Below are 13,138 nucleotides of genomic sequence, written 5' to 3' on the forward strand. Positions count from 1 at the left end.
AACATTTCACGTGTTTGGTGTGGCTTGATCAAGATGGAACCGATAATTGTAGAAAACAATGACTGTCTCCAGATAGTAGTTACATCCTGGCAACTGTTAATCTACTGTATGGACGGGAGTTTATATGAATTAGGCCTAATCATTCCTGACTGTTAAATCAGTGTTCTTTGTGGTGTTACTGAATGAATAGTTTTATTTTCGGTCTTTGTTTACAGATAAATCAAAAACACGTGTGGACTTTCAAAAGGAAAAGAAAAAATTGCAAATGTACCTATTCAAAGTAAGCTCACACACAAAATCCAAACTCAATGACCGAAAAAAGGAATAGGCTGAAGCACATCCTTATTTTTGCCTATCCTTTACAATTCTTAAAAACTAAATATACTTTAATATAAGAAAGAAACTTAAAATATGCCGCAAGATATAATTTGATTTTTTTCATTCTGTTTTACTCAAAACTGTACTCCTGAATTTTTTTTATCCTTCAGGGCCTTATTAAATCTCCCCTGAGAAGTGCACAACTTCAACCCGTCACTAAGACTATTCCACAATTTAACTCCCAAGATTGAAACACATCTAGCTTTTACATTAGTTCTTACCTTTTTACATGTTTTAAGAATACACAACCCTCTTAAATTATACTTTCCTTCTCTTGGTTGAAAGATACATTGAATACAAGCTGGTAGGTTCTTACTCTTAGCACGAAAAATGATCTCCAAGGTTTTTATGTAAACCATATCTACAAATTTTTATGTGCAGGACTTTATGAATAATGGATTTGTCGATTCAAGGTAACTAGCTTTATTTATTATTCTAATAGCTATTTTCTGTAGTTTAATAATAGGATCTATATTTGTTTTATAAACATTCCCCCAGACCTCAACACAATATGACATGTATGGCACAAGTGAAAAATACAATATATGCAAACATTTCTGGTTTAACAGCTCCCTTGTTTTGTACAGAATGCCAACAGATTTGGCTATTTTACCTTTGATATATTGTATATGTGGCTTCCAACAGAGTTTGTGATCTATAATCACACCTACGAATTTTGTTTCATATACTCGTTCAATTTCGGTTCCATTTAAATTCAGTTTAATTTCACAGTCGGTAGGAACACCACCAAATACCATACATTTTGTTTTGTTTTCATTAAGAGACAACTTATTCCTATCAAACCATTTCTTTAACTTTATCAATTCCCTTTCTACTGTTTTCAATAATTATTTTATGTCCTCCCTTGAACAAAGTAAATTAGTATCATCAGCAAACGTAACAATTTTCAAAATATTCGATACTGTAAAAATATCATTTAAATAAAGTATAAATAACTTGGGTCCCAATACGGAACCCTGTGGAACACCACAAGTTACTCTTCTAAGATGTGATTCTGTATTATTAATATTTACATATTGAAACCTATTATCTAAATAACTTCTTAACCAATGATGAGTGACACCTCTTATTCCATACCGTTCCATTTTTTGTAAAAGCAGGGAATGATCAATTGTGTCAAATGCTTTACGTAAGTCAATAAATACACCTATTGAGGTATTTTTTTCATTAATTGCTGTTGATATATTTTCCACAAAATCTATTACCGCTAAGGATGTTGATCTTGAGTATCTTTGAAAATTGAGGTAGCAATGATATAGGTCAGTGGTCACCAACCCGTCGATCGCGATCGACTGGTCGATCTTTGAGACTTTCCCTGTAGATCTTTCCCTGGAAAAAAAAGTTAAAAAAAAAACATTTTTTTTTTAGATCTTTCCCTGAGTCCACATTACAGTTCTACTTTTGTTTTGATGTTAAAAGTGATGCTGCACTTAGCACTGACTGAGAAAGTACACATTACAGTTCTACTTTATAAAATGCTAATTGTAAATATGTTTGTCAATGTTAATAATATGAGAAAGTCCACATTACAGTTCTACTTTTGTTTTGATGTGAAAAGTGATGCTGCACTTAAACAAACATATAAACAAACATGACAAACACATAAAATGCTAATTTTAAATGTTTGTCAATGTTAATAATATGAGTCCACATTACAGTTCTACTTTTGTTTTGATGTGAAAAGTGATGCTGCATAAGATGACTGCACTTAGCACTGACTGAGAAAGTACATATTACAGTTCTACTTTGACGTTTTAATGTTGGACCAAAGCATTGCATGTAATTAGAATACAGGCAAATAAAAGTAATTTAGTTTAAAGTACAATCTTGGCTGTCTTTTTCTCTCAACGCTTCAATAGGTAGATCTTGCCTTCACCAAAAAAAAAAGTGATCTTGGGCTTAAAAAGGTTGGTGACCACTGATCTATAATTTGATATAGTATGTATGTCACCACTTTTAAAGATTGGAACCACCTTGGCCATTTTCATTTCATCAGGAAAAATACCAGTCAAAAAGGATTTGTTACATATATAAGTGAATGGTTTGAGGACAGTCAAAGACTTACATTTATAATGTGTTGTATGTAGCCATAGGTTTTCTTTTTAATTACAGCGTTCCTGCCGGTTTCAACAAGTTAAATTTAAGAACTTTTAAGAACACTTTGAATAGAATTTGATAACCATTTCACGGCCATACTGGCAAAAAAGTATGAAGGAAAATGACTATGAAACAAGTAATTCCATATGAATTGTTGGGGGGTAACTGATGGGCTTATCACTTATCGCAACATAAAGTAACTTCCTAATCCAATGCATTTTAAGACCTGTCAAAATCATATTTAAGGCCTAACATTCCGATGATTAAATGTAAGACCCTGAGTTTAAGACACGGGTAATTAGAACATAATCATGACGATGTATCGAAACACAGCTCATTGAATATGATACAGAGGGGAAGAAATGTGCAAAAACCTTTATTACTCATGACAGAATAATGACACAACTTTGCCTGCGGATGCTGCTACAACTCCAGAACAGGAAGGAGAACAGAATGAAGGGGTGGAGAAGAGAGAGCGCAACAACTGTTTGAAATTTCACTCTATACTCAACATAGAAACACCACAGCAGAATTGGTGATGATTTACCCCAAAACAAGCACCGACAACGTTTCTTTTTTTCTTCTCACAATTATAATTAAAAATGTAATTTAATGTTGGGGGGAACAGACAGCTGTGATTCTGCCAGACATTTCCTACTCTTGAGCTGTCAAAAATAACAAAGGCTTGAACGTCTCCCAAGTCTCTATTCAAGTGGTGCATGCAGCTTGTCGACGGACCGGTAGAAGGAAAGCATTAAAATCCCAGCATGAAAATCCCAGTATACTCAACCAGTCAACTAGTGTGCAGAGGGATACAGTGAACTCCCTGTAGCGGCAAAGCAGACCAATTCCCAAAACTGAAATAAAATAAAAATAATTTGGGTGTGTAATCACATAGGCCTTGTTCCCATGGTAATATTCATTTGAGTTATGGTCTTGACAAACATCAGTCTGTTGGATCAAGATACCTTTATAACACTACTAATATTGTATACCAAGAATTTTCAATTAAAAGAGCTGGTGTTTTTAATGGGATATTCACAAATATGTGGGTAATCACAACAGGCAACATTACAATACCTTTTACACAAAAGTTACAGATTAAATACTGTAAGCTAAATGTATTTAACTAATAGCTGTGTTATAAGTATTCTCCATGCATGGGATTTAAAGCATAATTTGCCACAATTGCTCTTTAACAAAAAACACAACCTAAACATATATAAACTTTATACAGTATATAATTAAGTGCTCCTTACAATATCACCACCAATGAGACTAAACCAATGATTTAAGAACATTATATTAAAAGAATATGTTCATGCTGCATCAACAGCAAAACACACCCTCTAATATAAATTGATGGTTGCGAAACTTTTCTCAAGCTGTCAGTGTACAATTGTTGTTAGAGCATCTAACTTTCAAATGAATAATAAAGACCAAATAGTGGCCTTCATCAGCTATGTTAAGTTGAGAGCGCAATTAGCAAATATGTACAATATTGCAACATGATAAGCCTGAAGGCACTTTATGATGTGTTGGGGGGTTATTTTCTTTTGTACGAGATTATAATTTTTTAGCACACTGCCTCTTCATCACATCTTATGTAGCCTAATCAAACAGCCAGGGGATGCTATAATGAGAAACACGGTCAAATGGGGTAGGAATCATCATCATCATCATCATACATTTCCAAATGAGAATGTAATTCTCACAGCAGAGGGATGATGCCCTCCTCATAGGCTGACTTACAAGGGCCACATTCAGATAATATTTCAATGCTGCCTCCTACTCATCCCTGCATTTAAATAATATCTGATCTGACTTGACGTGGGTTAGTAGTACAGCTGCAGCTAGACACACACATGCTTTTACCTGCCCCATCCCACTAACGGTACGTGGGTAATTTATTCAGAGGAGGGCCTTGATGTACAATATAATGTGGGGTATGTATAGTACTAGTCTTTCACTTAAGACAATGGCAACCAGGTATACGCTATATAGATTGTAGAACTGTAGATCCAATATGGAATGATTGTCTATGGATTCACACATGAATAAAAACTGCACATTAATAAACACTGATTTTTGATATTAGGATTTTAAGGGCCAGCGTTAGCGTTTCACCACCACATCGTAGACTTCACCCAACCTTTAAAATTCAGACTAGTCTACAGATTCTAGCCTATTCATCAATGTATGGTGCTCTTTAATCATTAAATGATCAAAAGAGAATGTGTTTTAAAAGACAGGCTACGTTAACAAATATCTTTTTGGGATGTAATTATTAAAATTTCTCATATTAAAGCCAGATTAGTGAGTGCCTTAGGGACAACAATGCAATTGCAGTCACAATTTGTACTTTGTAGTCTGCAGCTGTTGGCAAGTGCACTTCTGGACCGTCTTAAGCCGATTAGCTTTCAGAATAACCAAACTGGTTAACCGAAAGGCATCGACAACAGCTCCTCTCCCACGAACAGGGTTTCTCTCCATCCTTCTTATGGCCTAGCGTAGCCTTGCTACAGTTCCGCTGTGCATACCAAAAGAGAACACAAAGTTTTACACTGCTTTTTCTGAACCGTAAAGCATAATATCTGTTATGCCCTCCGAGGGCTCTGAACAAGAGATGACAATGAGAGGAAAATAAGCAGATGGAGGAGGGAGAGAGGGAGGTGAGATAGTGTCCATCATCTCTAGGTGGTCTTGACCAGGTCATAGACGTGGATGTGAAAGTCATCATCGTATTTGATGTAGTAGACGGAGGGCTTGGCTGGGACCTGGTAGATGACCAGGCCTGTCCTCTTCACGCCCTTGTCAGTAACATACTCCACCTGCTTCCCCACAAGGCTCTCCGTCTCCTCTCCGGGCTTCCTGTCCGCAGGTAACAGGTGTTTGTTTTCTGACAAAAGCAATGGAGAGGGTAAGAGATTAATCTTCCGATCATTACTGTTGAACGCTTGATTCATGAGAAGTGTCTTGTGTTATTGCACTCAAGTGACCCTTTTTCTAGAGCTGCTTCGTCGACAGCGGCTTATAGCGGGGGACACACGGCTCGCACCAGCCTGGCTGCCTCCCTGACCTGCTGTGGCTCGCACCAGCCTGGCTGCCTCCCTGACCTGCTGTGGCTCGCACCAGCCTGGCTGCCTCGCTGAACTGCTGTGGCTTGCACCACCCTGGCTGCCTCCCTGACCTGCTGTGGCTCGCACCAGCCTGGCTGCCTCGCTGACCTGCTGTGGCTCGCACCAGCCTGGCTGCCTCGCTGAACTGCTGTGGCTCGCACCAGCCTGGCTGCCTCCCTGACCTGCTGTGGCTCGCACCAGCCTGGCTGCCTCGCTGAACTGCTGTGGCTCGCACCAGCCTGGCTGCCTCCCTGACCTGCTGTGGCTCGCACCAGCCTGGCTGTCTCGCTGAACTGCTGTGGCTCGCACCAGCCTGGCTGCCTCCCTGACCTGCTGTGGCTCGCACCAGCCTGGCTGCCTCGCTGAACTGCTGTGGCTCGCACCAGCCTGGCTGCTCACACCAGAAGCGTAGTTCTCCGCCAGTCCAACAAGAGTTTCTGCTCCTCTGGTCCAATCACACATCGAGGCACTCACGGCGCACAGAGAAAATAGACCAGCCGCCAAAACTATAGCTGAAGATCGGAAGCCGGTCACAGAGCTCCGCACCACCTGCACGTCCAGTAGGAGCGCGCCAAGCGGTGAACATGGGCACCGAGAGGAAACGGACTGGCGCAGCCGGTGCTTCAGCTTCCGGTGTGTCCCTGGTTGCAGACTGTGTGAGGTTGTCATAACCAAATTAGCTTTATTCTATGATAGTCCAGACAGTCCCGAACCGAGGAAACTATAAAAGAAGGGTCATCATCACGTCACTGTCTAGCGTGCGAACGCACATTGGTGCCAAGTGTGGAAACCTTTAGTTCAGGTTATTACCTCAGATGTCAGAATCATCTGCAATTTATTGCATTGTCAACTAGCTAACGTTAGATATATTGGTTGATTGTTTGTATATTTAGAATTTTAATACAGGCTTCAACAGAATTGGCACCAAAGACACCAAGCAGAGCATAGACCGCGGTTATCCTGAATTTCCCCAAGGGGATCAATAAAGGAATATCTTATCTTATCTCTTATTCTGACGTGATGATCCTTCCTTCTTTTATAGTTTCCTTGTCCTGAACCAGGAAATGTACCCATATGTCCAGAGTATGCTGGCTGAGTGTTAGCTATTGTTGCTTTGTCTGAGAATCATTCATGAGACTCGTTCATGTGCTTCTTTAACAGTCCAAGTGAAACTGGCCAAAATCATTACACTGGGGTGGATTTTCACTTTTTAGATGCAAAGCAGCATCTCTATGACTGGTGATGTCATTCAGTAACTCACTCCACTCTGCCCTTAGTGGCGGCACAAAGGAAATGCACTTCACACTTATGACACTGTGACCTTGTTAGCATACAAACTAACTACACCACCACCAATGATGGCTGGCTTTAGTAGCAATAACATCATGCTGTGTCATTCATTTAGAAAACCTTTCTAAAAGTTATACTACTAACATATATACAAACGATGGCAATGGAATCCTGATATGGTGTAGTGATTTCTTTTTTTAATTGCCTGTTTGCACTTATTGATAATGCAAGTCAGAAAAAAAGCCATAGTGTAATTTGTGATACAGATTCATCAGATAGCTGCAGTGCTGGAGGTTGATTACTCATGAACTTATACAGTATGAGAAGGAAACACAATGTTAAGCTGCTTAGGGACAGTATATTAGTCAAAAAAAGTTAATATATTCCTTGTTACTCATTTCAAAAGTAATATTATTACTCTCTGGGAGCAGTGATTTGTTACGTTGCTCGTTACATTACTTCCGTTACACATCCCAAAATTGCGTCCTTTTCAGAATTCAGTACAACATACTGTAAGCTACTTTGCCTGGGCACCTCTGTGTGAATGATCACGTCAGGGTAGCACACATCAAGGGGCTTTCAAAGCAGACGAGCAGGCTTCTACAAGCACAGAATTGCACTGAGCTAGATCATTGAGGCCCCGGATACTGGCAAGGCGCGGAGCACAGCACTTCTGGTGTGAACACTCATTTACTGAAAATCAGCAGCTTCTGGTGTGAACGCTCATTCACTGAAAATCAGCATCTTCGGTGTGAACGCTCATTCACTGAAAATCAGCATCTTCTGGTGTGAACGCTCATTCACTGAAAATCAGCAGCTTCTGGTGTAAACGCTCATTCACTGAAAATCAGCAGCTTCTGGTGTGAACACTCATTCACTGAAAATCAGCAGCTTTTTTCCCCACAGCATTAGAAGTTTGGTAATAAGGCTACAGGCAACGTGCAAAATGTATTGACACTTGAGACCCCCTGAAAGCACCAACAGCAAAACATTGAGGGGTCTCTGGAAAAATCTTTAAAAGATTATATTATTTTTTTTGCAAAACAAGCGAGCAAAGCGAGAAAATTCAAGGCAGCCAGGCTACAAAGGCAACAGGAGCTTGTGCACTTTCCCAGCATAGAGAGCACACAAACGGTTGCTCAGTTCAGTTATGATAAAACAGCAGCAGCTATTATCCATTCAATGGATTTCTGTACCTTTTCAGGCTATGTATAATAAACTTTTGCAAACCTACAAGTAGGCTACTGTGCCTATGAGGACAAAAAAAAACACAAGGCGGACCGGGTCATTAAATTAATGTGCAAGTCATTAATGGGCTCACTTGGCGTGAGAGAGAAGACTTGTTTAAACACCCCTTCGTTAGAAATGATGTACTTAAATGCATTTCTTTATTTTCTGTGAAGTTCAAACAAACGACTAATGATGATGATTAGACCTCCGCTTGTATGGTTTCTATACCATAAAATCATAATGACTATTAATCTACAAATCGGTGATATTGAAGTCATGTAAAGACTATCTTCCCCCAGAGGTATGTCAACGTCGGTGTTGTTCACAGAGCTCGAAGGTCTTCAATATCACTGATTTGTAGATTAATAGTAATTATGATTTTATGGTATAGAAACCATACATTTTCCACTACACCATGGTGCTGAAATATGCACCAAAGTAGATACAATGAAAGGCGTTTTCACTGCTGGGCATTACATGCAAACATTAGGCATTGGATATGTGAGAGAAATGGATTTGTATTGTCATGAGAGAGATATATGTGGCTTTATTATCTATATTCTCTAAATTAATTTGCATTGTGGATATATTATTTTTAAGTGAATTCATGCAAAGGAATTTATGTAAAGTTACAAAGGAGAGCAGGGCTGATTAGGCTGATTAAGAGGTAAAATCCCAGACAGCACAGCAAAACACATCCCCTAAAAATTTGGGTTTTGGTCTGGGGGACCCCCAATTGCCACCAGGTATTTTGTGCACTCGCTACAGGCTTGATCAAAAGCAGAGTTGGCTTAAATTGATGAAGGACAATACAACTCATTGTTGTGCTGTTGAGGTCGTATTTTTTTTAAGTGGAAAGTGGGAGAAGTCGGGCCTCCTCTCGCAGTCACACTTCAAAAGGATGAAACAGCTGATGAAACTTCAGTCTTCAGGATTTGACCTGCCTCCATGAAATACATACGGTAGCCTAAGAGAAGAAGTCGTATCTGCGCTGTTTCATCCTTTTGGAGTGCGAGAGTCCCAACTTTTGACATTGGATTCTCTTACAATGCACATAAGCCTTGAGCGCAGTTTGGATAGATTACAGATCGACAATGATGTTCTTGTCGTCTTTGGTCTCGACAATACAAGTTGTTTTTTGACGGCGTAACTATAATGTTATTACTGAAATTGAGGTAGTGATTCGCTACACACTACTCGTTACTGGGAAACTTAATATCTTTTACTGTAATGCCCGACTGCCCAGCGCTGCTCGTGGATGCGTTGTAATCTTGTCTTAACAACAAGCCCTTGGGCGAGATAATGAAATGACAAGGGTTAACACAAGCCTGTGTGAAGAACACCGTTATTACGGATCTTTTGCTTTTCTTTCTGGTTTGCTACCTGCTTCAGGCAGAATCCTCAGATCCCCGTCGGCGTAGTCGTCCCACAGCTGGTACATATAAAGCACCGGGTCCTTTTCATAGGTGATATAATACCAGTTGGTCATGATTGGCGCTCTGGAGAGGACCATGCCCCGCCACTCGTTCTTCTCTCCATCCTCCTTTTCAAAAAGATGTTCCACAGCTTTGCCCACCAACTCCTCGGCCCCGTGAGGAACCTTGATCTTGTTGTTCACTGTGGAGACAAGCAGAGATAAAAAGGAGCTACGCATGAGGAGAGAATATCGCAAGGGGTCGGGAGACTCGTCTCCCTGTTCTGTAGCGGCCATCCGGTTAGGCAGCACTTTCAGTATCAAAAGCGTGTGCAGATTTGTACTTAGAAATATATAGTATATATAATTAATTATAGTATACAGTATATATACGTACAGGCAGTATATACTGTACGTCTCCCTGTTCTGTAGCGGCCATCTGGTTAGGCAGCACTTTCAGTATCAAAAGCGTGTGCGGATTTGTACTTAGAAATATATAAAATATATAGTATAGTATAGTATATACTTGCATTAATTAATTAACTTTACATTTTATTTTGGATTTCATGGTGTTTTTGTTTTGTTCTTGATTTATTGTGATGTTTCTTCTTGACTTGTTTAAAGAAAACGTGTCCGGCCCATGGGTGTGTTGCCGGGCCTTACAAATACATTTGATTTGATTTAGTATATATATTTATAGTATACAGTATATCCTTTGTTTTTTCATGTATGCATGTTTAAGTAATTTGTCTTAGGGCCCAACAGGAAGACTGATGGAAAGAAGGTGGCAACCCAACGAAAAGAGAAGAGCACTTTTAACACTCACCGACTTTTTCTGAAAGCACTTGGAGGTTCGACACCCTCTCGTCCTTGAACAGCTCAATGCCATAGACACAGTCGAAGCCGTCGTACTTGACCATGAAGAGGGAGGGGTTGACGCTGAGCCTGTCCAGCACGGTGCCTTTCCATTTGCTCTGGTTACCCTTCTCGCGCCAGTTGTGCTGAATACGAACTCCCAGAATGCAGTTGGGGTCAGGGGTCACTGTGTCGCTCAGTTCCCCGCTACTCCGCTTTCTGGTGAGAGAAGATGGATGTGTGAGTGATGGTGAAAATAAAGAGTTTGGGCTTAAACCCGTAAACTAACAGCTTTATCGACTTCGGCTACCAGACTCGGACAAAGATAGCAGTTGAATATATTTAAGATAAAAATAAATATGATATATATAATGAGGCACTCTATCTTGAGACCCCTTGTCAGTTTGACAAGTTAGATTAAATCAAGGACAACTATTTTCAAATGTTTTTCATCCAGGTCTGTTAGCTACTCTTTAATCATTCCATTGCATTGAAATAACATTTTTTTGGCCTGAAGAATAACCATGCAAACTGATGTTTTATGACATTTTATTCAGTGTTGTAGAGAGTGATGTGAGAGTGTTTGTGTGAGAGAGCAGAGTGGCCAGGTAGGCTAATTATGACAGGAGGCCAAACCTATACCTTATAATGTTTACAAGAAAACATTAGGCCTATCAGACACAAGCCTGAGGGGAAACTACTTAACAACTCATGACTGAAGTGGTGTGCCTGGTTTAACCACTTGACTGTGAAACTGGATGTAATTCGATTTTTTTACACCAGCAATAATGATCATACAGTATGGTGACATATGGCTACGTGCTTCTACATACCTGCCCCTTTTCTTGGACATGCCTCCCGAAATTCAAAGGCTACTGAGTGAGGAAAAAGAGAGGGCAATGTTCAATTATTATTTAAGTGAGTATGAAAGCCGCCATACTTCCGTCATAAGACAAAAGAGCACAGGCCTCTACTTCAGCTGAAGAGCTAGGCTACTTCAACAGATCTGTGCCAGGCTGTACACAACCGTGACTGACAGACAGAACAGCCAATGGCTTAGCATGGTGGAATAACTTCCTGGTTATTTCCTTGAACTACATATCCATGGAGGTCACTGTTGAAAATACACATAATTCTAAAGCAGCAGTCATGCTCATGCTCAATTACAGCAGGCTACATAATATTCAGTCAATCACTTTCGTTGTTGTATTGTGTAAAGCTGTGAATGCAGCCACGCCACCAGGTTCAGAAGAAAAGGCAGACTGACAATGACACAACTTCCAAGAAAATACGTCAGCCATCTCACTGACTGTATCTGAAATTTTACAGTATATAGCCGGTTGGATTTGTCGCAGCTATTGTCTCTCAATGCTGCAACATTGCATGCACAGGCAAATGCAGTAAGGTACCTGTTAGACCGCAGGCTAGCGTTACCTGGTCTGGATTCTAAGAGCAACACACCTACACCACAACGTTCGAGCGCAATACTGTAGTTAAGGTTATCAATAATTCTAGCCTAAGCTCTACCTCAATGCAGATGTTCAGATAAGTAGCAACATGCCATCTGTTTTAACGTCCTCAATGATAACGCATAAAACCATAAATCAGCTGTCAATAGCGTAATCATTTCCCCATGGACACAGTCGTATTACCTTTACGCGGATTTCATATCAGTATTGTTCACTTCTTCCTGCAGAGAAATGTAGCCACACAACCCGCCCATGCAAACCTCGCGAAAATCTATGGAAAATGGGAGGACGGGAGAAAAAACTACAGCCCCCGTCAGCCCTGTAGTTGTGATGCCTGTAGACGACGAGGTGAACAGGCGCGCAATGGACAGTGGGAATTATTGTCCCAATAGAAATCTGGATGACTTTTCACGCTTGTCGATGTAAACGAAGACGTAATAATAATAAGTGCACTGGAAAGTATCCCTGTTTTGGCTTATTACCTATTACGTATTAGCTTGTTATGTTTGATTAAGATGAACCTGGTTTTTATAATGAGAGGTAACAAATATTGCATACAGTTACAGTATCAATTAATGCAATGTGCACGACACGTGTGTGTGTATAGTGAAAGCGTAGCAAGACTTTTATCATTGCTGTGCACATTCCGTCTTATCTTTGGGCTCCCATCCACAAACACCAGCCATGAAAGAGATAATTCAAGACGAATTTAAATTCTCAAGTCAAATAATCATGTCACATAAAAAACGAAATCTTACATTTATTTGTCACATACAAGTACAATGTGCAGTGAAAAAATGCTTGTAGCCGACTCCATAATTGTGATACTATAGAATAAATAAAGTAAAAGTAAACAAAACAAAACAAAAAAATAAGTTATAAACTAGGCAAATATACAAGAGTGGATGGGCTGTCAATATAATGATTGCACCTGAGGAAGCAGATAGCGAAACGCGTTGTGCAATAAAAAAGCAAAAACAAGTCCTGAGGAGTGTGCGGTCCCTTCTTTCTCTTGAAGGTATTCTCCTTTTAGTTTTTATAATGATAGATGGGTTGTACTGTGTTGGGTTACATGGAACCGTTACCGACTGCAACTTGTTCCTGTTTGCGGACGACTCAGCCCTGCTGGTCTCTGACAAGAACAAGTTACAGGTTGAAAAAACCCTCAGCTCAGAACTAGGCAAAATCTGCATATGGCTCGCTGATAACAAACTATCATTACACATGGGCAAAACAGAGTCCATTCTCTTCGGTTCAAATAACAA

The 13,138-nt window shown here is 40.0% G+C and overlaps 1 protein-coding gene across 2 annotated transcripts; it reads right to left on the reverse strand.

Moving 5' to 3' along the window:
• Positions 1 to 2,856: 2,856 nt before the first annotated feature.
• LOC311222881 (spindlin-1-like) lies at positions 2,857 to 12,186 on the reverse strand. 2 transcript variants are annotated; one of them, XM_084307533.1, is made up of 5 exons: positions 12,057 to 12,186; positions 11,238 to 11,279; positions 10,376 to 10,623; positions 9,519 to 9,752; positions 2,857 to 5,395 (listed from the first exon to the last, which is right to left on the reverse strand). In XM_084307533.1, the coding sequence occupies exons 2-5, from the start codon at positions 11,255 to 11,257 to the stop codon at positions 5,190 to 5,192; spliced, it is 708 nt and encodes a 235-aa protein (XP_084163659.1). In that variant the 5' UTR covers positions 11,258 to 11,279; positions 12,057 to 12,186; the 3' UTR covers positions 2,857 to 5,189. The 2 variants fall into 2 exon arrangements, with proteins under 2 accessions (XP_084163659.1, XP_084163660.1); XM_084307534.1 differs by having other exon boundaries at positions 11,238 to 11,276; positions 12,057 to 12,140.
• Positions 12,187 to 13,138: the final 952 nt, after the last annotated feature.

Source organism: Notolepis coatsorum (assembly GCF_963971535.1).
Source record: "Notolepis coatsorum genome assembly, chromosome: 2".
In the NCBI taxonomy this organism is placed as follows: Eukaryota; Metazoa; Chordata; class Actinopteri; order Aulopiformes; family Paralepididae; genus Notolepis; species Notolepis coatsorum.